Source organism: Acinonyx jubatus, chromosome E1 (assembly GCF_027475565.1).
Source record: "Acinonyx jubatus isolate Ajub_Pintada_27869175 chromosome E1, VMU_Ajub_asm_v1.0, whole genome shotgun sequence".
NCBI classification, from domain to species: Eukaryota; Metazoa; Chordata; class Mammalia; order Carnivora; family Felidae; genus Acinonyx; species Acinonyx jubatus.
Window position 1 is genome coordinate 46,463,539 of NC_069397.1, and position 25,499 is coordinate 46,489,037.

The 25,499-nt window shown below is 44.3% G+C and overlaps 1 protein-coding gene across 7 annotated transcripts in view; it reads right to left on the reverse strand.

The window, feature by feature from the left end:
- PITPNC1 (phosphatidylinositol transfer protein cytoplasmic 1) overlaps positions 1-25,499 on the reverse strand; it is a 267,242-nt gene that overhangs the window by 192,741 nt on the left and 49,002 nt on the right. Inside the window, exon 1 of one of the 7 annotated variants that reach the window (XM_053211781.1) lies at positions 16,441-17,545. The exons of the other annotated variants lie outside the window; for them this stretch is intronic. Coding sequence (XP_053067756.1) covers positions 16,441-16,587 — 147 coding nt within the window. The 5' untranslated portion in view covers positions 16,588-17,545. Of the gene's footprint in view, positions 1-16,440; positions 17,546-25,499 lie in introns of those variants that run through there. 7 annotated transcript variants of the gene reach the window in all.

Consider the following 25,499-nt stretch of genomic DNA (forward strand, 5'->3'; position numbering starts at 1 on the left):
TTAAAAAAAACTTTAATTAAAAATGCCAAATACCATTAGTATATTACTGTATATACATGTGTGTATATATAAACACAATCTATGTATTTGTCTATATAGTTATTAACCCTTGAACAACACACGTTTGAACTCTGTAGATTCACTCAGATGCAGATTTTTTCAATAAAATACGGTACAGAACTGTAAATGTATTTGCTCTTCCTTATGATTTTCTTAAGAACATTTTCTTTTCTCCATCCAAGTACTAACCAGACCCGACCCTGCTTAGCTTCCGAGATCAGATGAGATCGGGCGCGTTCAGGGTGGTATGGCCGTAGACAACATTTTCCTTTCTCTAACTTACTTTATTGTAGGAACACAGTATATAGGTACATATAACATACAAAAGATGTGTTCGTCGGCTCTACGTTACAGTAAGGCTTCTGGTCAACAGTGGGCTGCTGGTAGTTAAGTTTTGGGGGAGTCAAAAGTTATACGTAGCTTCTACCTGTGTAGGATGGGGGGGAGGAGGTCAATACCTCCTGACTCCTGCAATTGTCCAAGGGTCAAGTGTAACTATTTAGTGATCAAACTAGTCTTCACCCCCCACACCGAATTTGCCAATTAGGAAATGTCATTACATGATATAAATCAATTCCCTGGCTCCACCCCATTGGCATAAAAGCAGTCTTTTTTCCAGCACAATATGTGTTTGGAAAGTGCCCACTATGGAGCAGTAGGCCACTATACCTTACTATACTAGATTACTATACCTTAAGCGCAAGACAGAAAAAAGAAAAGAAAAATCAGAGTTAAGCTCACTCTTTCCAACCCATAATACACAGAACTCTCTTTCTGATCAAAGAACCAAGCAAATGAACTTCAAAGATGAGAGCTACGAACAGCACAGGTTTTAAATTCACGAAGTGTGTCTGTCGTGCAGGCAAACCGAGCTCTGCCCAGAGTTCCCAGAGAAGCAGAGGAGAAGCCCTCCCAGGAAGGGTAACGGGTGACAGGCAGGTCGTCATCCTGGCCGCGCAACTGACTCGTTCTATGACAATGAACAAGCTATCGAATACTTGGCAGGGTTCAGATTCCTAGTCTACATAAAGTTAGAACAGTGAACGAAAAGATCTGAGGTCCATGCGAGTCGAAAATTTTTAAGATTTTAAAAACAACTGCTTCAATATCTGGGCATTGCTGAAGATGGAGGACACTGAGCCTGACCCCCAAGGCTGAACTGTGGTTGCTGAGAAGATTTCTGCTTCGTCACTCTCCAACACAGTGGGACGGGTTTGGAGAAAAACAGGAAACGCATGTCCTGTGTGATATGCATGTGGTCCCCTCAAGTGAAAAGAGACTCCCATTTCATTAGTTCCCACCAAATGTGCCATATCATCAACTAATACAGACCAGCCCTACTCAGGCACTGCTCCTACAGCTGTCTATTATCCTGTGCTATTCTACTGAGCCTATTATTTCTTTGACTCAAATAGGAAGATTCTAGAAGCCTTTTCAAAATGGGAGTATAGGATATGTTTTACTTCTAGTTTGAGTCATCCCAAGGGACCGGTGGAATTTATCCTTCTCATACAGTTGAAGGCAAAAGTCCTGAGCCCTCCAACACAAAGAAAGGCTAACCCAACCCCTGCAGCAGAGTGCCCAGACTGGGAGAAAACCCCGCCACCTTAAACTGTTTACTCACCTCTAATGAACAAGGGCAAGCCAGAGGCAGACAGAGAAAGTATGGAAAATCAATGAGGCACTAACTTTGACAGACAATTTTGGGTGCAGTATACCTGTCACAGGTAATAAATCACTTCATTTAAGTTTATCTTTTTAGCAGTGCACAGAGGATTATACCCATATGTCACTTCAACCTCTTTTTTCTGTCCTGTTGACAAAGGACAAATTGAGAAGGATGGTGGGAAAGCCGGGAAAGAGTAGGGAGGAAAACAGAGAGCTCTATTACTAGGCCCGTGCAGTAAAAGAAATAATGACAAAACAATGTCACCATTTTTTTAAATGTTTTTAAAGTTTATTTATTTATTTTGAGAGAGGGCAAGCAGAGGTGGGGCAGAGAGAGAGGGAAAGAGAGAACCCCAAGCAAGCTCCACGACATCAGCACAGAGGCCAATGCGGGGTTCGATCTCATGAATGGTGAGATCATGACCTGAGCCAAAATCAAGAATCAGACACTTGACCAACTTAGCCACCCAAGCACCCCCATTATCATTTTAATTTTTTTAGTGTTTATTTATTTTTGAGAGAGAGAGGGAGAGACAGAGCACAAGTGGGGGGAGCGGCAGAGAGAGAGAGAGAGAGAGAGAAGGACACAGAATCCAAACAGGCTCTAGGCTCTGAGCTGTCAAGCACAGACCCCAACGTGGAGCTCAAACCTGGGAATGGCAAGATTAGGACCCAGGCCAAAGTCAGATGCTCAACCAACTGAGCCACCCAGGCACCCCCTCCCTCGCCATCATCACTTTCTAAGTGTCAGTTCTATTTGTAAAATCTTAAAGGGCTTCGTGATTTACCAATGAAGTTACCACAGATTGGAAGATAAAGGTCATCTTTCCAAACCCTTCAAGATATACTATAGATCTACAGTCTCAACACAATCAAAGGCCCGGGTTTTCTAATCATGAGTGAGTGTATGGGTTTCACTAATGACACTGCTTAGAAACTGGTGCCCAGAGAAGGCTTGAAGCATAGAACTGAATGTGGCAGGGGGCGGGAGGCAGGGGGTGGGGGGGGTCAGTCTGGGTGGCTCAGTTGATTAAGCGTGAGACTTCAGCTCAGGTCATGATCTCACGGTCCGTGAGTTTGAGCCCCGAGTCCAGCTCTGTGCTGATAGCTCAGAGCCTAGAGCCTGCTTCAGCTTCTCTGTCTCCCTCTCTGCCCCTCCCCACTCACGCTCTGTCTCTGTCTCCGAAAAATGAATAAACCTTAAAAAGTTAGGGGGGGGGAAAAAAGAACTGAATGTGGTAAACAGGGCTTCTGATTCAACAATATGGTGATAGGCTAAGATATCTGAAAAAACAAAAAACAACTTCTCACTACAAACACATAGATAGGAATGCTGGGGAAAATATGACCTGAAAAGGGGAAAAAGTGAGTGAAAGCAAGTGAGCTAATCCTAAGGCTGCTTTGGTAACTTACAGACTTGGATTTTAAAACCCAAGTGGACAAAGGAGATAAAACCTTGAGCTACCATAAGCAGAGCTAGAACTAACACCTTCAGGAGAGGCAGAATCCTCCAAGGATTGCTTCCTCAGTGAAGATTAAGGGGGAAAACTCTTCCCCTGGGAAAAGGGTCCAAGACAACAATTTCACAGGTCCCTGGGCTCTAAAGGGAAAACAAAAACCAAACCAAACTCTCCCCTAAAAAATGGATATCCCAGATCCAAACCATGAGCATAATGATTGGAAAAATTCCAAACTAAGAAATTAGCAGAAACGTTGGTCCCAAGCCAGGGATACTCATGGGATCTCTAGAACAATAATGCAAATTGTTCTGGAGAAGTCCCACCATCAGGCCACATGAGATCCCCACAGAAAAAAAATAATCCCCACTAAAAATCAGCTTATAAGAAAATCTAAAATTATAAAATACCATGAGCAGAAAACAGCAAACACAACAAACAAGTCCAGGAACTTGGGATAATAAAATTAGAATTTGAAATAGAGAATACTAAGTAAGTATGTTTAAAACTATTAAAGACATGGGGCACCTGGATGGCTCAGTCAGTTGAACTCCCAACTCTTGATTTCTACTCAGATCATGATTCCAGGGTCGTGGGATCGAGCCCTATATCAGACTCCACACTGAGTGTGGAGACTGCTTAAGATTCTCTCTCTCCCTCTGCCCCCTCCCCAACTTGTGCTCTCTCTGAAAGAAAGAAAGAAAGAAAGAAAGAAAGAAAGAAAGAAAGAAAGAAAAGAAAAGAAAAGAAAAGAAAAACTATTAAAGACATAAAGGAGAAAATAAAACCCTGAGGAAAAAAATATGAAAAAGGTAATAGTCAGATTTGAAAATACGTCAAATAGAACTTCAACAAATGACTATTATAAACACTGAGATTAAAAAGTCAACAGAAAGGTTAAACAGCAGACTAGACACAAAAGAAGAGAGAATTAAGTAAAATGGAAGACAGATTTGAGGACATTACCAAAGGGATCAGAGAGATGAAAGGGACATGAAAGAATGACCATAGGATAGGGACAATGAGTACATGAAAAATGAGAAGGTCCGTATGAATTTAATGCAAGATCCAGATGACCAAAATAGAAATTATATTAGTTTGGATCCTCCAAGATGCAGATGCCAAGGAAGGATGTTAGAGAAAAACAGGAGTAGCTAAGGAGGACATGCAGACCATGATGTAGGAATAACTTCTAAAGGAGGAAGAGGAAAAAGGCATGTTGGAAAGGATGAGACTGAGAATGAAGCACAACTCTGAGAAAGTTTTGGCCACACTGCTGAGAACCCTTGAGCCAAAGTCACTCGTTGGAGGAGTCCAACATCTTACAGGAATAGGCCAGCACTAGAACCCCCATCACACTCAGTCCAAAACAGGAAGCATCCCAGGGGAAGATGGCTTTTGAGTAAATCCTTAGATGTGGCATCTGGGGGCCAATCAACTATGCTTCCCACACCAGATGTGGAGGCACATTTTATGGTTGCTAAAATGAAAGGGAAGCAATAATTTTTAAAAATTTTTAATGTTTACTTATTTTTGAGAGAGAGACAGAGCATGAGCGGGAGAGGAGCAGAGAGAGAGAGAGGAAGACACAGAATCCAAAGCAGGCTCCAGGCTCTGAGCTGTCAGCATAGTGCCCGACACAGGGCTCGAACCCACAAACTGTGAGATCATGACCTGAGCCAAAGTCGGATGCTTAACTGACTGAGCCACCCAGGTACCCGAGGAGAAGCAATATTTTAAAAGATAGGATGTTCCAGAACTGTGAAAGCCATAAATCCTCCAAGTATAGAATAATACCAAATTCTGAGCAGGATAAATCAAAATAAATCTACACGCACTGTAGTCAGCCTGCAGAAGATCAAAGACAATAAAATACCCAAACTGGGGAGAAATTATAATACTAAATAAAAAGAAAATAAACCAGGCAGAGGTATAATTAATTTTAAACTGTTATTTAAATCTTAAATATTAAGGGCGCACCTTAAATATTTAAGGCCAACAAAACTAATAGAGAAAAAAAAGAGGGGTAGGAATAGATAAAACTAAATTCAGTAAGAGATAAGAAAAGAGAAAAAGAAAGCAAAGGAAAGGTGTTGGAAATAGCATGAAATAAGAGAAATAATCTAAAATATGTCAACAATTACTATGAATGCAAACAAACTGGGGTGCCTGGGTGGCTCAGTCCGTTAAGCATCCGACTCTTGATTTCAGCTCAGGTCATGATCTTACAGCTCGTGAGATCAAGCCCCACGTCGGGCTCTATCTACACTGTCAGCATGAAGCCTACTTGGGATTCTCTCTCCCTCTCCCTCTGCCTCTGCCCTCCTGTGTGCATGCTCTCTCTCTCTCCCTCTCTCTCAAAATAAAATAAAATAAAATAAAATAAAATAAAATATAACATCATAGAGGGGCACCTGGATGGCACCGGTTGAACATCCAACTCTTGATTTCGGCTCAGGTCAAGATCTCATGGTTTGTGAGTTTGAGCCCCGAGTCTGGCTCTGTGCCTGCTTGAGATTCACTCTCTCCCTCTCTCTCTGACCCGCCCCTGCTCACGCGAGCGTTCTCTCTCTCTCTCTCTCTCTCTTTCAAAATAAATAAACATTTTAAAAAACGTTTCAATACAGAAAAAACAAATAAATAAAAGAAGAAATATATGTTTACATATGAACACTATGGACTGTAGGGATATATGCTACCAATACATGCTACCAATAAAACATCTTTGGATGATGGAGATTCTGGATGACTTCTGTTTTATTGTGCATTTCTGTGTTTTCCAAATTTCCTCCAGTGAGCATATGGTGCTTTGCAATTAGAAAAAAGTAATCATTATTTCCGAAATAAGTGGCAATAATTTCAGTTTATACGCGACTGCAGGGGCCCATAAACTATGTCCTGCAGGCCAAACCCAGCCCTCCACCCATTTTTGTACTGCCTGTGAGTTAACAATGGTTTTTCACATTTTTACATGGCTGAAAATCAAGAGAAGAAGAACATTTACAAAATGTCATTCTGAATCTCTGTATTTAATCTTTACAATATCCTTGTGAAGTAGGTGCTATTACTCATTTTATAGATGAGGGAACAGAAGCTTCTAGATAGGTTTGTAAGTAGGCAAAGATCTCATAGTTATTGAGTCTCTGCAGGCATTCAAACCCAAGGAGTCTTAGCAGCCCAGAGCCTATGCTGTTAATCAGCTCCTCCCTGTGAAAAGTTTTCCAACGCAATCAGAGCCAACACAGCCAGCACATTCTGGTGAATTCTCAAGACAGACGACCATGGTGTTTTCAGGAAAGCTTTATTGGATAACGAGGCCCCGTTTCTACCATGATGAAAAATGTGTTCAGGGGAGGAAACTTGACTTTTCTATCATCTCAAGAGTTAATTTATCAATGTTTTCTGTTACCCAAAATGACTGAGAATTGGCCACTCATACTAAGTATCAGTTTGCTCATTCATTCCTTCAACAAACCTTAAGTATTTAACAGGTACCTGCCCAATGGCACTCTGCTAGATAGATGGATCAGCCCTAAAATAGCTCACAGATTAGAAGAAGATAAATATCAATACAATACATTATAGAATACAAAGCAGTTTTAAAAGACCACAGGAAATACAAATCAAAACTACAGGGAGATAACACCACACACCCAATAGGATAGCTATAAGCAACAGGACAGATAACATCAACTATTGGCATCAACGATGTGGGGAAACCAAAACCCTTATACGCTGCTCGTCACAATAGAACATGTAACAGCCACTTTGGAAGACAGTCGGCAATTTTCTTCAAACGTTAAACATACACTTAACATCTGACCCAGAAATTCTACTCCTGAGTATCTATGCGAGAGGAATGGAAGCATGTGTCCACACTAAGACTTGCAGACCAATCAATGATCACAGCAGTATTTTTATAATAGCCCCAAACTGGAAACAACCCAAATATCCATCAACCGGTGAATGGGTAAACAAATGGGGTGCATCCATACAATGGAACACTACTCACAAGGTAAAAAGGAACCGACTACTGATACACTCAACAACATGGATGAGCTCAAAAACAGGACCCTAAGTGAAAGAAGCCACTCTCAAAAGACCACGTACTCCATGATCTTAGATGAAATTTCTAGAAAAAGACAAAGCCACAGAGGCAGAAAGCACATGAGTGGTTGCCTGGGATTGGGGCAAGAGCAAGGACTGACCACAAACAACCATGAGGGAAATCTGGGGGATGATGGAAAGTTATAGAACTGTGTTGTAGTGATGGTGGCACAAACGTCCGCATTCACTAGAGCTCATCGGCACGCTGACCACGGGTGTATTAACCGTACGCGGATTACATCACAACAAAGCTCTGTAAACAAATGCAAGGATCAGAGGGGCGGCTAACTGCCTGAGGTGGAAAAAAGGGTAGGGGAGGCTCTGCAAGAGACAGAACTGTGCAATAATATTAGAGTAAGGGACGTGTCGTGGAGGCGAGGACTTAACCGTGTGCAAAGGCGAAAAGAGGAATGAAAACTAAGGTAGCATTTGAGGAAGGAGAACAAATATGTGATCCTAGAGGGCAGGGTGCACAGGAGGGTAAGCAAGAAATCAGGAGGGGTCGCTAGGAAGTTGGTACTTCATCTCACAGGTGATAAACGTCATTAAGAATTTTAAGGAGGTGACTATCAAATTTGAGTTTTGGAAAGCTAACTCTGGAGCTTATGTGAAAACGTGACTTAGAGACAGGGGAAAAAAAAAACCAAGACGCTGCGTCCAGGTGAAAGACAAAAATGAAAGTGGCAGAAGTCAGAGCAAAGAGACATTTGGAAGATAGAATGAGCCTTTTAGGTTCTAATGAGGTAGTGGGAGAGAGACACAGCTGGCTTCTGGTCCCAGCACCTGCAAAGACAGTGGTGTCACTGAAGAAGGCAAGGAACACAGGACCAGAGGCTGGTTTGGGGGGAAGGGCACAATGAATTTTGCTTTGGGTTGATTTTTGAGGTGTCGTGAAGATATTCAGGTACAAACATCCAGTGCACAGCTGCAAAATTGGAAAGCATCTGGGGCTGAAGCTATGCCTTGGGGAATCCTTAGCAGGGGGGAAAAAAAAATATATATATATATACACACACACATACGTATACATATATATATAATCATATATGTATAAAACTATATATATATGTATATATATGTGTGTATATATATATATGTGTGTGTGTATATATATGTCTATATATATACATATATGGTCACTAAACCCACTGAAGTGAGTTCAGAATCATATGGACTCATACAAGCAGCAAGTAGATAGGGCTCAAGATTAAAAACGCCAGCAAGAGTCTACCTTCCGCATCATGCCTGCAGAGACATTAAGAAAACGCCTTTTCCTCCCTTACTATTCTGACGGTTTGTTCCCAGCAGACGGCTAACAGCTTTTTATAAAGAGTTAGTAATTACAAAACAAATATGCCAAAGATGATGATCAAACTAGGGACAAATATATAGACTGGAGAGCATAACAACAGGACACGACTGAGGCAATTTAGACTATATTGCTAATTTAGACTCATATTGCTAATAGGGGCATTAATCTGCTCCTTCAAGTTCAGAGTAGATAGGTCAGATTGGCCCCTCAGTTCACCTACAACCACCCAAATGCGCAACAGTTCTACAATTCTTTCAATAATATACTATGCAAATCAGCAGCCTGGAGACTTACCTTCCTGGACCTTCCCAATGCCCAACAATGGCTGACACAAGACGTGACCAAAACATTTCATACACTATTACATAGAGGAATAGTAGGATAATTGTAGGACATTAGGAATTGTAGACAAAAAGGGGTGCCTGGGTGGCTCAGTTGGCGCCCTACTTTGGCTCAAGGGCGTGATCTCACAGCTCGTGGGTTCGAGCCCCACGTCAGGCTCTGTGCTGACAGCTCGGAGCCTGGAGCCTGCCTCGGATTCTGTGTCCCCCTCTCTCTCTGCCCTTCCCCAATGCGCACTCTATCTCTCAAAAAATAAAATAAAATTTTAAAAATTAAAAAAAAAAATTAAAATTAAAAAAAAAAAACAACAACAAAGAACTGTAGACAGAAGAACAGTGCACTAAATGCCAGGAAGCCCAGATTCAACACTTTATTCTTCCATCATGGACAAGTTCATTATATTCTTTGTATTATGTACAAATGAGAATATAGTGCGCAGAACAGATTTTGAAATTGTGCTGTACAATGTACGGTAATATTGCTTGCAAGTTGATCATCTCACACACACAACCTTCTGTCTACCTGCGGGCCAGGAGAGTTCAAGTTGTGCTCTACTGTTATAGGAGGGAAGAGTCTTTGATGGTAAAACCTGAAAATAATTTACTGGAAATCGTGCCTAGGAATGGAGTGACTGCAGCATTACAGATCCCCCTTATGTAGATGGTCTTTGATTCTGTTCCTGTCCATTTCTAGCCTTTTGGGTAAGAGAACCCTGAACGTAACCTAGAACCCTTCATTCCTCAGGCTTTCCCCCACTCCCACGCACCCACCCATCCACTGCCAGCGAATAGGGTCCTTCTCCAACAGTGAGTCTCCCACCTTCCCCTCTGCCTTCTGCTTGGGTGGCCACCTGTCTGTATGGGCCTGCCAGACAAAAAATTCCCCAAGGGCAGGGTAGAGGTTGTTCATCATTATACAGTCAGCACCTCGCACAGTGGAGGGGCTCAAGAAATGACCCCCAAAGCGAAAGAAGAGCTGGGAATTAGAAGGAAGAGAGACTTCCAAATGACACCTATTAAAAAGAAGATTTGGCGGCACCTGGATGGCTCAGTCGGTTAAGTGTCTGACTTCAGCTCAGGTCATGATCTCACGGTTCGTGAGTTCCAGCCCCATGTTGGGCTCTGTGCTGACAGCTTGGAGCCTGGAGCTCATTTCGGATTCTCTGTCTCCCTCTCTCTACCCCCTCCCCGCTCATGCTCTGTCTCTCAGAGATGAATAAACGTTAAAAAAAGAGAAAAAAAATTTAGGGGCGCCTGGGTGGCTCAATCGGTTGAGCGACCGACTTCAGCTCAGGTCATGATCTCACAGTCTGTGAGTTCGAGCCCCATGTCGGGCTCTGTCCTGACCGCTCGGAGCCCGGAGCCCACTTTGGATTCTGTGTCTCCCTCCTTCTCTGCCCATTCATGCTCTGTCTCTCTGTGTCTCTCAAAAATGAATCAACGTTAAAAATTTTTTTAAAAAAAGGAGAAAATTTTTATGTTATTTTAAAGAAAAATTGCATATAAAAGGGAATAAAACTATGATGACACGGTACACGTATACGTATTGAAATGATTACTACAGTCACCCTAACATACTGGGTTGTGTGGTTATATCTTGTCGGTTTGTAAGAGCTCTGTGAATATTTTTTTTTAAAATATTTTTAATGTTTACTTATTTTTGAGAAAGAAAGACAGAGCATGAGTGGGGGAGGGGCAGAGGGAGAGGGAGACACAGAATCGGAAGCAGGCTCCAGGCTCCAAGCCGTCAGCACAGAGCCCGACGCGAAGCCAGAACTCACCAACGGCGAGATCGTGACCTGAGCCGAAGTCAGGCGCTTAACTGACTGAGCCACCCGGGCGCCCCTCTGTGAATATCACCGTATTAGCTAAAGTAATACTAGTTGTTGCAACCAGCACTCAAGGAGAGGTTCATTGGCCATGGGATGGGGCACCCTGCTCCACACAGTCATTCAGAGATCCAGGCTGATGAGGGCTCTGCCGTCACCAACAAGTAGGTCACCTTTGCTGTTCTGCCAGGACACCGGGAAGAGACAAAGGCTCACATGTGGGAGGCTGGGCCTGGAGGAGTGCTCTCACTTCTGCTTACATCCCTTTGGCCAGCAGCTCGGCGCTTGGCCACCCCCTGCAGGAAGGTTGAGAAAGGTAGTGTACATGGAAGCCCGTGGGGGCAGCGTAGGGAGTGAGACATGGGCTTCAAAGGGGCACCGGGAAACCGTTGGGGATGACAAATATTTCTTTACCTTGATTGGGGCGATGACTTCACGGGTGCTGTACATGTGGCAAGACTCGTCAGACTGTACATTTTAAGTCAGGGTGGTTTATTATACCTCAACTGTACCTCGATTAATAAAGCTGTAAACACAGTTTTAAAATCTTTCCGTTAATCTTTTACCTAATAATTAAATCTAATACCACTTCCCACAGGAGTCTCATGTGCAATGTCGCGTGCGCTAGATCAGATGAGCAAAACTAATGTTTTAAAAGTCTCTGGTCGGGTGCCTTGGCTGGCTCAATGGGTACAGCGTGTGACTCTTGATCCTGGGGTCATGAGTTCGAGCCGTACGTTGGGCAGAGAACTTAAATAAATAAATAAATAATCATATTTAAAAATTAATTAAATAAAAGCCTCTTGTCCATTCATCTGATGATGAATGCTGATACACAGAATGTGGTACATACAGACAATGGAGTATTTTTCAGCCTTGAAAAGGAATGAAATTCTGACTCACACGACAACATGGAACCCAGGAAGCATTATGCCAAGTGAAATAATCCAGACCCAAAAGAAAAACACGGTATGATTCCACCTATATGAGGTACCTAAAAGAAAACAGTCAAATTCATAGCGACAGGAAATAGAAGGGGTGGTTAACAGGGGTCAGGGGGAGGGAGAATGGGGGAGTTCGTGTTTAATGGGGACAGGATGTCTATTTGGGAGGATGAAAAAGTTCTGGAAATGCACAGTGGTGGTGGTTACACAATATTGTGAATGTACTTAATGCCAGTGAACTGTATACTTAAAAATGGTTACGAAGGTAAATTTTAGGTTTTATATATATATATATATATATATATATGTATATATATATATACACACACACACACACACACACACACACACGTGTATATACATATATATACACATATGTGTATATACTTATATATACATATATATATATATATGTATATATATAAAACCACAATTTCTTTTCAAAAGTCCCCTGTACAGGGGCACCTGGGAGGTTCAGTCAGTCACAAGCGTCAGACTCTTAACTTGGCTCAGGTCATGTCATGATTTTGTGGTTCCTGGGTTCAAGCCCTGCATCGGACTCTGCACTGTCAGATTCTCTGGGATTCTCTCTCTTTCCCTCTCTCTCTCTCTCTCTCTCTCTCTCTCTCTCTGCCTTTCCCCAGCTCATGTGTGCACTCTCAGTCACTCGCTTTCTCTCAAAATATATAAACATTTAAAAAACAAAAATAAAATAAAATGTCCCCTGTGCCATATTCCATCTGAGGAGGAAGGATATGAGATGTGGCCTCTGGCCCACTTTTAGGTAGCGATTTCTTGATAAGTTAAATATCTAACTTAATAGCAAGAGTAAAAACACATTCAGCAAGTCCTTAGTTTGGAAAATACCATAAGAATCATGAAACTGATTCTAAATTTACCTCTAAATCATGAAAGCAAAATGAAGTGTGATTTCAGTTGGATTTTCTGAGAGTGTAAGTGTTATTGTAGTTGGCTTGTTATTTTAATTGTTGGCAATCACTGCTAATGAACTACCTTCACTGCTAGAAAGATAAACAGTTAAGTAATTAAAATATGCAAAACCCAGGGCTCCTGGGTCAAACTCTTGATTTCGGCTCAGGTCATGATCTCACAGTTTGTGGGATCGAGCCCCAAGTCGTGCTCTTTGCTGAGTGTGGAGACTGCTTGAGATATTCTCTCTCTCTCTCTCTCTCTCTCTCTCTCTCTCTCTCTACCTCACCCCGGCTCATTCTCTCTCTCTCTCTCTCTCTCTCTCTCTCTCTCTCTGCCTCACCCCAGCTCATTCTCTCTGTCTCTCTCTCTCTCTCTCTCTCTCTGCCTCACCCCGGCTCATTCTCTCTCTCTCTCTCTCTCTCTGCCTCACCCCAGCTCATTCTCTCTGTCTCTCTCTCTCTCTCTCTCTCTGCCTCACCCCGGCTCATTCTCTCTCTCTCTCTCTCTCTCAATAAATAAGCTTTAAAATAAAGTCCTTCTCCCTTTAAAAAAGTGTTATGATTATTCCAATGGCAATTTCACAAACAATCTCGGGTCCTCGGCGAGGCTTCAAATGAGTGATTAGAATGCAGAAGCTGACAGGCTCCAAATTAAATTAACAATACCCAGTGTCATCAGGCTTCAAGACAAATGTGTATCAACACTATCAAACAAGCAGTTCTCTGGGTCACTTGGAACGTCTTCCAGACGCCAAGCCTTTCCGAACTCAAACATGGAAGAGGAGAAAATACAAGGGAAGGGACTTTGCTCTGTCAACACAGGCCCCCCCCCTTAGCAGGTCGGCGCAAATTAAATAAGTACAACCAAATGGTTTTAACTGCCTGGGTCTCAACGTGCAGGTGACAAGGAGGAAGGGCAAAGAGATAAAAACGTTAGCACTTGAAGGAGCAGAGCAATAAATACTATCATGGATGTGCTCACCTCTGCAGTTCAGTGAAGACGGCCTGGCCTGGCGGTGATGTTGACTGTGAACGATGAGAAGGGACTTGGCAACGGAAGAGAGGAGAGAATGGGCCGGTGGGGGTCCTAGACGGGCCCAGCAGAGGGGAGAAATGGAGGGAAGATTATGAGAGCAGAAACCAGAGCATGTGTGAAATGCCTACAAAGGGCAGATTTTGGGGTTCTGAGGAAGCCTTGAACCCTCTCCTCTAAGTCAGCGAAAACTGCATCAGTTCTGAGTGCATCTGGTCCCAGATGAGAACATCACTTTTACTCTGGGAAGCGGAAGCACAGAAGGCCACACGCTCAGAAACCTGTGGAGACCGAAGTGACCAAAGGAAAAACAAAAACCAAAACACCCAGATTAAGCCCACAAACCATTTTCAAGAAGCCTTTTCGAGCAAGGCAATGTAATAAGTAAGTCCTAGGGACGGAGCGTACAGAGTGGTGATCGTATATTTGAAAGTTGCTAAGAGAGTACATCTTAAAAATTCTCATTACGTGGAAAAAAAAAAAAGAAATACAACAACAGTAACAAAATAGCAATGTGTTAGGTGAGCTCCCAGGTAAAAATTTCAGAAAATAAACACCTTCAAAGAAAAGGGTTTCTCTCTGTTTCAAAGACAAAGAAAGCTTCATATCTGCTGCTCCTAGGGGCACCCCCTCCACAAAAGGCATATTGTGCTCGGGAACCAGGGTGTGCACGCTTTGAGATTTGTATAAATAATCAACTCTTCCTTTAGAGATTCTAAAATGTCTTGTCCTCCTAAGAGATTCCAGGGAGCAATAAATTAATAAATTCACTCTATATTGTTCTTCTAAACTTAAATTTAAAAAAAAATCTTGGGGCCCCTGGGTGAGCTCAGTCTGTTAAGTATCTGACTTCGGCTCAGGTCATGATCCCCCCCCCCCCCGTTTGTGAGTTCGAGCCCCGCGTCAGACTCTGTGCTGACAGCTCAGAGCCTGGAGCCTGCTTCAGATTCTGTGTCTCCTCCTCTCTCTGCCCCTCCCATGCTCATGCTCTGTCTCTCTCTGTCTCTCAATAATAAATAAACGTTAAAAAAAATTTTAATCAGAAACAAAATTATTTATTTACCATATTCCTAAATTCTGTGTGAGATTCTGATTAAGCTTGCATAGACTTTTATTTTCCAGTCTTTTGGGGGGGTAGGGGCAAAAGAATTTTTCTCCCCTCTCTTGGTAGAAAAAGCTCCAGTGAAAGGATTGGTTGTGCCCTAGTTCTAGAAGGTGCTGAAGAGGTAGGCCCTAAAGCAATATGGAGAAAACTACTACTTTGGGGGTGTGGGGTAGAGGGAATCAACCAAAGATATCTGGAGTCCAACTGAAACTTCTAGAGCAATTTAAGCCTTATGTTCCAAATACCTAAACAATGGCCGCTATTTATGCACAGTTCAAAAGAACTCATGGCATCAGAAGGCACCTTGGGAATAAGATTGCAGCTAATTCTCTCCGCAGCAGAAATCCACCCCCATGAATAACAAAGCTTCGCTCTGTTATTCATAGTAAGGATTAAACCCAGTGGGATAAAATGCCCAGCTGCCAGGTCACCTTAGCGTAGGGCTGAGCGTGGAACACCGACTTCTCCTTTCTCACCCCCCTCGGGAGCCCCGCGGTGGGTACAGGAGCCAGTTCCTTCAAATGCGCCAGTCATAATCCCTTTCGCTATTTTTTTTGTTGTGTGTATATATTTTTTTAATGTTTGCTTATTTTTGAGAGAGAGAGAGACAGAGTGTGAGTGGGGATGTCAGAGAGAGGGAGACACAGAATCCGAGGCAGGCTCCAGGCTCGGAGCGGTCAGCACAGAGCCCGATGCGGGGCTTGAACCCAGGAACCTCGAGATCGTGACCTGGGCTGAAGTCAGACATTTAACCCACTGAGCCATCCAGGCGCCCCACCCCTTTTGCTGTTAAAGGAGAAATTAGTTAAGAAGGAAAATGCTCCCAGAGACAGAGCTGAAGGGGGTTCAATAAATAGGAGTACAACCCTTGGCCCCCCTCACCCAAGGGTGAGTGCAACCATTCAGAGTAACACAAAACTGGGGGCGCCGAGGTGGCTCATTTGCTTAAGTTTCCAATTTCGGCTCAGGCCATGAGCCGGGTTCAAGCGGGTTCGTGGGTTCAAGCCCCGCGTGGGGCTCTGTGCCCTCAGCTCGGAGCCTGGAGCCTGCTTCGGATTCTGTGTCTCCCTCTCTCTCTGCCCCTCCCCCGTTCATGCTCTGTCTCTCTCTGCCTCAAAAATAAATAAACGTTAAAAAAATAAATAAATAAACAAACATTAAAAAAACTTTTAAAAAGAAAAAAGAGTAACACAAAACTCGAAACACAAAATGAAAATAGGGGCACCTGGCTGCCAGGCCCCCACGTTGGGCCTAGAGCTTTCTTAAAAAAAAAAAAAAAAAAAAAAGGAATGAATAAATATCAAAATGTAAAACCAAAACAAAAAGGTTCCCAGCCTATCCCTACACCTCCAAAAGGCTGCCCCTGAAGCATGGGGGGGGGGGGGCCGTCAGCCCCTCCATTCCACGGCTCGGCTTCCCCCCCCATTCACGGCTCCCCACCCTGCCCCACTCCAGCTAAAACAATCTGCTGACCGTGCGCGGCTCACATGATTTCACAGCTTCCCACCTAACAGAACTTCTTTGCCAAAATCCATAACCATCCTTCAGGACTTGCTGCAGAGGGCCTCCCCATGATCCCCACCCTTTGTGAACTCTTCTCGGCATGGGGTTCATAGCGAGCTTGCAATCAATTCCAAGTTTAGTGTCCTTACCGAAATAATTCTATGCGGAAGAATACGTTGTCTGGCGTTGGCTCCGGGTCGTCCCGGGCTGGGGGCGGGCGGCGCGGCCTCACCCGAAGCCACACTGGTCCTGGGCGGACTGTTACAGATGCAAGTGGGTACACGCGGGTTCAGCATAGGGTTCTCTACTTTTGCTTATGTTTGGAAGTTTCCACAGTGAAAATCTGAAAATAACTAGCATCACAAAGCCAGCTAATGACAGAACTAAGATTGGACTCCGTATTTTAAGACCAGGGCCCTCCCTGCCTGCTACGGTTTCTCATGGATTATTTCACAGCAGCTCTCGCTGCTTTTTTCACTGTATCCAAAATCGTATTCATTATTCATTTGACAGGAAAGCCCGGTTGCTCTCCTCAAAGAGCAGGCAGTGTAACCAGGGACACAGGTAAACAGATAAATCACAGTGGAATGGTGAGGACAGGAGCCAATGGAGGAATCCGAGTGGAAGCAAACAGTTTTCTGTGGGGGAAACAGAGCATTTAAGCACACTTGAGGAGCCCAGAAACGCAGCCGCGCCAGAAGGTGGTATCCCAGGTTGAACTCAAGAGCTAAGCAGGGATATTTTAGGTTCAGGGGTTTGGGGACAGAGGCACGACTCAGCCATGGGCCAAGGTGAGGTCTTGTGGAGGCCTGGGGAGGAAAAACAGGGCCAGGTGGGGCAGATGCCCCGGGGAGGTGAGTGGGGGCCGGGCTGTGATAGGGCTTGAAGCCAAGCCAAGGGGGTTGGATTTCACCTCCCAGGCAATCAGGAGTCGACAGGCAAGGGACATAATCACCATCAGGATTATTAGGAAGGTAACCAAGCTGTGTGCATGGCAGCCGGGAGTGGGCTCTCACAGGCGACCGGAGCCAGGATTAGTATGAACGAGGGAGGTACAAAATCAAGGGGGCAGGGGGCAGAAAGCCCAGCAATCCAGATACCTATTACTTTAATGCAGTATTTCTTTAATACTCAAAAGTAATGCAAGAAAACCCACAATTAAAACAAAAATCCAAACTGTCAATAAAGGCAGGTTGTTGCTGTTTGTTTTACAACGCTGCCTTCCGCAACTGGCCGTGCAAACCCCACCCCAACCCCCCATCCCCCACCCCAACTCCACTGGGTGAGTCTAAGAGAGCTGACAATGATACGGGAACAGATTGAACAACATGAGACTTTATATATATTGGTGTGTATGTGTTTAATATTGTAGAGCTTTTATTAACTTTTCCCACTTGGTTCGCAATATGGGAGGATATTTTGATAAGTGCACAGAGGGACACACAGCTTTCTTTGCCTCCGGCTCCAACAGGGCTCGGCAGCGCTCTCAATAGACCCAGACAGTAAATGAGGAGGGACCACCCTTAAAAAGCACCTGGCTAGCTCAATCTGAGGAACTCCCTCCAGACTCCAGATCTCCGGGTGGTGAGTTCGGGCCTCACACTGGGTGGAGAGATTACTTAAATAAATAAAGCTTAAAGAAAAACAAAAATAAAAACCACAAGAGCAAATGCCCAGAGAGTGAAAGAGGAGAGGCCAGATTCAAGCAACATTTCCAGGGCAGAAATGAGAGGGGGGGGGGGGGGGGCGGGAAATGCAGGACGGGGAGGGTGAGCCCAGTGCTCAGCTCAAGCAGAATTTATTCTACCCAACTACATCCTAAATACTTCAGGGGCAAAAATCCCATTCCCCTCGTTTTTTGTATCATTTTGCACCCAACTCAATAAGTTCCTATTAATTCATTAAGCGGAAGAGAAGAGCTTACATCCAAAGCACACACGACTGAAAGCCCAAATGTGTATTTCCTTCATGTTGCCTCCCTCAATGAAGCGTGGGTCACTCATGAATATTCAAAACACATAAACCATTAATGATAACTAAGACCCTCCCCCCCCCCCACCACAAAGCTAGCAAGTTACTTGAGTGACACTCTCCTGTCCTCTTTCCATCTCATTTTGCATCCTGAGGACTAAGGAGGAGAATAATGAAAGGGAAGGCTCAGTTTATAGTCTCTGCAGCCACAATCAGATTAGAAGAAAGGCTGACCGAAAAATGGTTGTTCCCGCCCACCCTGTACAATTGGGAGAGAATAACTGAGCTGCTTTACAGTTTTCTGTATCAAGTATTAACTGGATTCCCACTGCGCTCTCCTTCCCTGATTTGCAGTCTTGCTCATGTTAGCTTCAGCCTTGCGTGGTAAGAACATTTGCTCGCTCCATTTCTGTGGAGCAAATCAAAGGCCAGCTCAGGACTATGGACAGTTCAAGTGACAACAAGAGTGAGGCATCATCCAGATGAATCATCAGGTGTGGAAATACGCTCAAGAGAGACTCACAATGACCAGGGAGACCTTCATAAATAAAAGCCGCTGTGAAGCCTGATTTCTGGATGGGTTCAGAAGGCTGAGTTGCTCTGAGAAAGAGGTACTGAAATGACAGCTTATGGCCCGTGGCTAAGGCCCAGGCAAGAAGCCATGACTAAACAGGAAATGGGTTGAACCGGTGTATGAGTGTTCAAAGCACAGGTGCGGGGCTATTCTCTGCTACATCCTACAAAGTGAAAATAAAGCTGCATTATCCCTCACAGCTCCCATCGTTTATTGGGAGACTACTATGCACCCAGTGTTCCACAGGCATAATTTTTAAAAATATTTTTAAGTCTTTTTTATTTATTTTTGAGAGACTGGAGGGGGTGGGGGGAGGAGGGGCAGCGAAAGAGGGGGAGACACAGCATCTGAAGCAGGCTCCGGGCTCTAAACTGTCAGCACAGAGCCCGACGAACTCACAAACCATGAGACCATAACCTGAGCTGAAGTCTGATGCTTAAACAAGTGAGCCACCCAGGCTCCCTGCACAGACATAATTTGTAACCCAACCAAAAGCCCTGCAACGGATAGCGTGATCTTCATTTTACAAAAAGACGCTCAGAGAGGTTAAGTCATTTGCCTGAAGTCACAAAGCTGGTCCTAAAGGAGCTAGAGTTCAAACCCAGAGGAGCAAAGGCAGGTTTAGAGAAATGAGAAACTTTTCCTTTCAAGCTCTTGATGACCCTACTTTTAATTAGAGGGAAGAGAATGAGGTTGAGGTTGCCAGTGCTGGGTGAGATTCCCGTCTTCAACATTTTAATACTTTGTTCATCGTGGAGTTTTTGCATGAATTATGACTTTTTAAGTGTCCCATATTAAGATATTATTTATGAGGGTTTTTTTGCACCCAAGAGGCATGTCTCACTGGCCTCACCCTCCGTTTGGCTCTGTTCCGGGCTGCCAATGACCTGTAATAACCTGAATGAAGCCTGTGTTTTCACTGCTGACTTTTCACTTTCCTCCTGTCTATACTGTGTACTGGGAAAGAAGTGTTTGTTGTTGTTGTTTTATTTGCTTGTTTGCTTCTTTCATTTGTTGTTGTTATTGTTGTTTGTTTTGTTTTTTCCTTTGCCCTCCTTTTTTTCCTCAACACTGGTCAGGATATCTACAAGCAAGAAATGTGGCAAAAGGTAATAAACTGGAAAATGGGCTGCAAAAAATTCCACACCGTCCATGAATATATGCAAGCACATTTAAAAAGGAAGTGTCTTAGAGTAATGTCTTGCCCCCTGCCCAAAGCTGGAGAATATATTTATTTTTGTAACAGATGAGCTTCCATAATGATCAGATCTTCACACATCTGCTTCACAAAATTATCTCTGAGCCCCATTACCAGACACAAAATTAAATAAATACTATGAGCTGGGGCTGTGGGTTGTCGCTGGTAGCTGCAGGGAGAAAAGTCATCCTTTTTATTTCTAAACTTTTGTTGCTACAAATGTGGTGCTGTTATGACATACTCCAGGATGAGGAGGGGAACAGCCAAGCCAACAGCAAACACAGCTGTTTTGATTTGTAGTCTGTGGGCTTTTTTTTTATTAACTAAATACAGTGTTTGATTAAAAAAAAAAAAATCAACATTGGGACGCTCATCAATTACACGGGAGAGAAACTGATATAGAAATTGACTAGGTTCAGGTACCCATACATAACCACTTTGCCATTTCAGTGCTGATGTCGATAAAAACGGCATTCATTCAGCACCTACTGTGTGTCCAAACACAGCCAGGAATTTGAATCACCAGGACAAAAGGCCAGGTTTCCAGGGCATCACCATTTGGACCCATGTTTTACAGAGGAGAGTGCAGTCTATTTGTTTAATTAAAAAAAAAAAAAAAAAAAAAAAAAAAAGCTTGATCTCAGTCCATATACACTTTCTGTAAGACAGGCCAAGAGAAATTTATAGAAGCAGAGGGGGCAGACCTCTGGCAGGGTTACAACAAAATTAAATGCTCGTGGCCTGGAGTTTCCTGTCCCTTTTCAGCACTTTCAACTCCAAACAAAAACAAAATTAAAAAAAAAAAACAAAAAAACACAAAGAAACGAAAACCAGGAGCAATAAACCAGCAACAGGACTGCTTTTTGTTGCTGGGGCAGAAGATTACACTTCTGGATGTCTCCTCCATTTCTCCTAACTTGACCTATCTGACCGACATTTAAAAGGGAGCAAAGAAAAATTACCTCTGGGCTCAGAAAATCAATGTTAAAAGTCCAGATTCTAAGTCCCACACATTCTATGCATTAGAAAGTCATTTAGGAGGACCTCACTCTGTCCCCTTCACCTGAATTCTAACAAAGATTGTAATTAATCTGGTTTTTCTACTCACAGGAGTTTAGAGGGCACATAGGAAAAGGGGTGGTGGCTCTACTCACTAGCTCAGCCCTCGCCCTATGGATGGCCAATTTTTTTTTTTTAATGTTTATTTTTGAAGGAGAGAGGGGAGTGGAGGGGCAGAAGAGAGGGAGACACAGAAGCCAAAGCAGGCTCCAGGCTCTGAGCTGTCGGCACAGAGCCCAACGCAGGGCTCGAACTCACGAGCTGTAAGATCATGACCTGAGCTGAAGTCCGACGTTTAACTGACTGAGCCACCCAGGCGCCCCTGGATGGCCAATTATATATATCATATTTAATGACCTGAAGGGCAGGCACTCATTGACTCACTCACTCATTAACTCATTCATTCATTCACTGACTCATTGACTCACTCACTAACTCATTCATTCATTCACTGATTCATTCACTGATTCATTCAACCACATCCATCAGAAGCCTCCTCTGGACTCCTCCAGCTCCTTCAAGTTCCTGCTAATACCACCCTCTCTGACTTCAAGGGATGTCTACAGAGTTGCTGGCGCTCCTGGTAAGACCATGCCCCCCATCCCCATGCCAGTGCAAATCTTCTGAACCAAAGACCCTTAGGAGGTGTATTAGTTTCCTGCGGCTTCTGTAACAGAGTACTATGGACTACATGGCTTGAAGCCACAGAAATGGATTCCCCTGCAGGTCTGGAGGCTGGAATCCACAGTCGAGGTATCAGCAGGGTCTCCCTTCCCCTGAAGGCTCTAGGGAAGAATCCTTTCTCTCCTCTTCCATCTTCTGGTGGCCCTGACAGTCCTTGGCTTGTGGCTGCATCACTCCAAATATCTGCCTGTGTTTTCATGTGGCATTTTCTGTGCCTCTGTGTGTCCTCTCCTCTTCTGAGAAGGACACCAGTCATTGGATTTCAACCCAGGATGATTTCATCTCGAGGTCCTTAACTAATCATATCTACAAAGACCCTGTTTCCAAATAAGGTCTCATTCTGAGGTTCCAGGTGGATGTGAATTTTGAGGGGACACTATTAAACCCCCCTACTGATTCTCCATCTTCCCCCAAAAAGCTGTCAGAACAAGCCCCTTTACCTCAGCCTCCACGAAAGTCCAAGAATCCCCTGCGCCCCTGACTTTTACCCGTTCCCACTGTTACCTCAACTTTCCACACAGCAAACAGAAAAACTACATACAATTGTATATAGCTAAATACATAGTTACGTAGTATTTGATATATATTATATAATAAATATAAGTCAAGTCGTATCACTCCCTTGTTTATAACTCCCAGTGACTCCCACTGCAAGGGGACACTTCCTGGCCACCCTCCAGAGCCCTGCACCCTCCCCCATCTTCCCTTCTTTCTCCCTCCCCTGCTTCACTACTTCCTGCTCTCCTCCTGGGTACACCCAGCTTTACCTTTTCTCGCCTCCTTGCCCAAACACACCAAGGTCATTCCAACACTTGCCGATCCCTCTGTCTGGACAACTGCCCTCCAGACTGTCACACGGATCAGACCCTTGTCCACATGTCCAATCCTCAGAGAAGCTTCCATTTATCCTATTTAAAACAATGCATGCCCCCAGCCACACCCACCCACCCACCCACAAACACACGCACGCCTTAGGTCACTCTTGACCACATTACCCTAATTTAGTTTTTTCTTTACAACATGTAATACCATCCAAAAGCATCTTATTTATTTCCGTGTCTGCTAACGTGTAGTTTGTGTCCAGCGATAGAATGTCAGCCCCACGAGGGCTCCACGGTTTAGTGAAGGGGATACGGATTCGTCCGAAGCGGAAACGCTCACGGGGCCAGAATTGTGCTGTGGAATGTATCTTCACGACCATCCCACCAGGCAGGTACTGTTGTTATTGCTATTTTACAGGTGGAACAAGGGAGATGGGGTAACTTGCCCAAGGGAAGACAGCGTTCAAACCAGTGGGTCTGACTCTAGATCCCACGCTCTGGGCTCCCTCATCAGGGCCTGCCACGCAAACAAAGATTACATACAGCACTTTGCCAAGGGGTAAAGGTTATGCAATAGGCCTGTGGGGCCCGGATGAGGAAACTCCGCCCGAGTCGGGGCGGGGGCTTCCTTTTGCAGCTGAGTTCTCAGGCAGAGGAGGCAATCAACAAGTGAAGACGGACAGCCGGCACAAGAGTGTGGCAGAAAGCAGACCGCACCAAATGGAATGCTAAGGTGTTTCTGGTCATCCCCTGTGCGCACGGGGAGGGGACACAGGACTCTGGTTCCAAGTCTAAGGTGTCAGCATTAAGTCCTGTTGCTGCAAGGCTCCTTCCCCAACTGCATCCTGGTTCTAGGCACTAAGCTCTTGCCTCCTTAACGAGGCTCTCTCTGAAACCAGACACGGCTTCTGCTTCTGGGAGCCGGCCTCGCTCTGCTCCGTTCCGTGGAGCGCGGGGGTCCTGGTCTAAGCCCCAGGAGCAACGCCATCTGCCAGCTGATACCTTGTGGGTCTCTCTCTCTCTCTCTCTCTCTCTCCTTTCTAGAGCTGGCTTCTCTCAGTCTGGCTCCCCTGAGCCCATTTCTGACACGGATGGCTGGGAGGAGACAAGAAAACTATCAAAAACAGAAGGAGGAGAACTATTTCATGCAGGAGTAAATGGCTCTTTGGCCAAACACCTTCCAGTCCCGTTCTGCGATGCATTCGGGTCTCTGTTCAAACGTCACCTCATCAAATGCCTTCCTGCATCTCTCTCCCCATGCCCACTTCCTGTCCCTCTACTGTTGTTGTTGTTTAATCTCTCCCTGACATATCTGTAGTTTTGTATACTTACATGTTATTGCCGGGATCTCTCCCATCACCACCACCCCCGTCCCCAGCAGAGGACAGAGAGTTTGTTTTAGTCATTGCCGTGTATCTGCAGTGCTCAGAGCAGTGTCTGGCACATAATAATCACTCAATAAAGAGTGGTAAGCTGCGGGACAACGGCAGTCCCCATGAACCTGAAGTCTGAAATCGCTAGGTAGAATGCACTGTAATAGCTGACGTTTACAATGATCTCTCAAGAAATCAAGGCAGGAAGTATGGTAAAACCTTGGTTTGTGAGCATAATTCGTTCTGGAAACGTGCTTGTAATCCAAAGCACTTGTAGATCAAGGTGGATTTCAAGAGCCATTGGCTCAGCTGTGATCATGTGACGTTCGGCGGCAGGTACTAACTCAAATTGCAAGACATCGCTCTTCTATCAAGCTAAAATGTATTTAGAAACGTCTGCTCGTCTCGTGGAACACCGGCAGAACAAGTTACCAGCAATCCAAGGTTTTACTGTATTTCTTTTTTCTTAGAGTTGAATGAGATAATGTTCCGGTAACAAAGGCGGTAACAAAGTTTCTAGAACATAGCAAGCCCACCAAAAGGTTAGCTATTATTATAGGAAACATTCTAGAAACATTTACAGGATCTGGATAAATATAAACCTTCCTTCCCAGGAACACCCAGGTCATTTCCTGAATTTCAGATGGTTGGAGCTTTCCCGGAGGGCAAACCCAATGGGAACAAAATAGAAGGTAATGCGGGGGATGGTTGGTGCTGGACAAAACTGAAAATATCTGATAAAGATATTTGCTGGGGCGCCTGGGTGGCTCAGTCGGCTAAGCATCAGACTTCGGCTCAGGTCATGATCTCACAGTTCGTGGGATCGAGCCCCACGTCGGGCTCTGTGCTGGCAGCTCGGAGCCTGGAGCCTGCTTCGGATTCTGTGCCTCCCTCTCTCTCTGCCCCTCCCCTTCTCACACTCGGTCTCTCTCTCAAAAATAAATAAACATTTTTAAAAAGTTGTTGAATGTTTTCAAATTCAAATTTTTTTTGAAAAAGACATTGGCCAACGAGAGGTGACTTTAAGTAAACAAAGATGTTGCTGAAATAAACAGAGTCCGTGGTCAAGAAAGGCACGACTTTTGGAATAAACGATCCTCATCAAGCCCTTTGAAATGAAGTAGGTGCAGAGATGTATGAGTTGTGCACGTGTCCGTGTTTGTACTCTGAAGAGGAACTGTAGTAGGGGACAAACCTCTATCAGCAGTCAAGGCCACAGAAACCAGTCTGTTTTACAAATAACCATGTCATTAAACAGAGGGCGCATGAGAACTATTTTAAGCACATCCTTTCCTTAGTCTTGGTTTTCTGCTCAACTTCCAAGGCCTTACCAGCCAAAACCGCCAGCTTCAAAACTTCAACCTCACTGTACTATCAAGGAATGTTTACTAATCGTGCCCAAAAACCAGACGACCCAGCGAGCTGTGCTCCTGTCATGAGTGATGTTGTAGAAAGAGGCCGGCAGGATGTGAAAACAGGGCTAAATCTTGAGGGTAAGACAAGACAAGAAGCAAACAAGTGTTCTTCA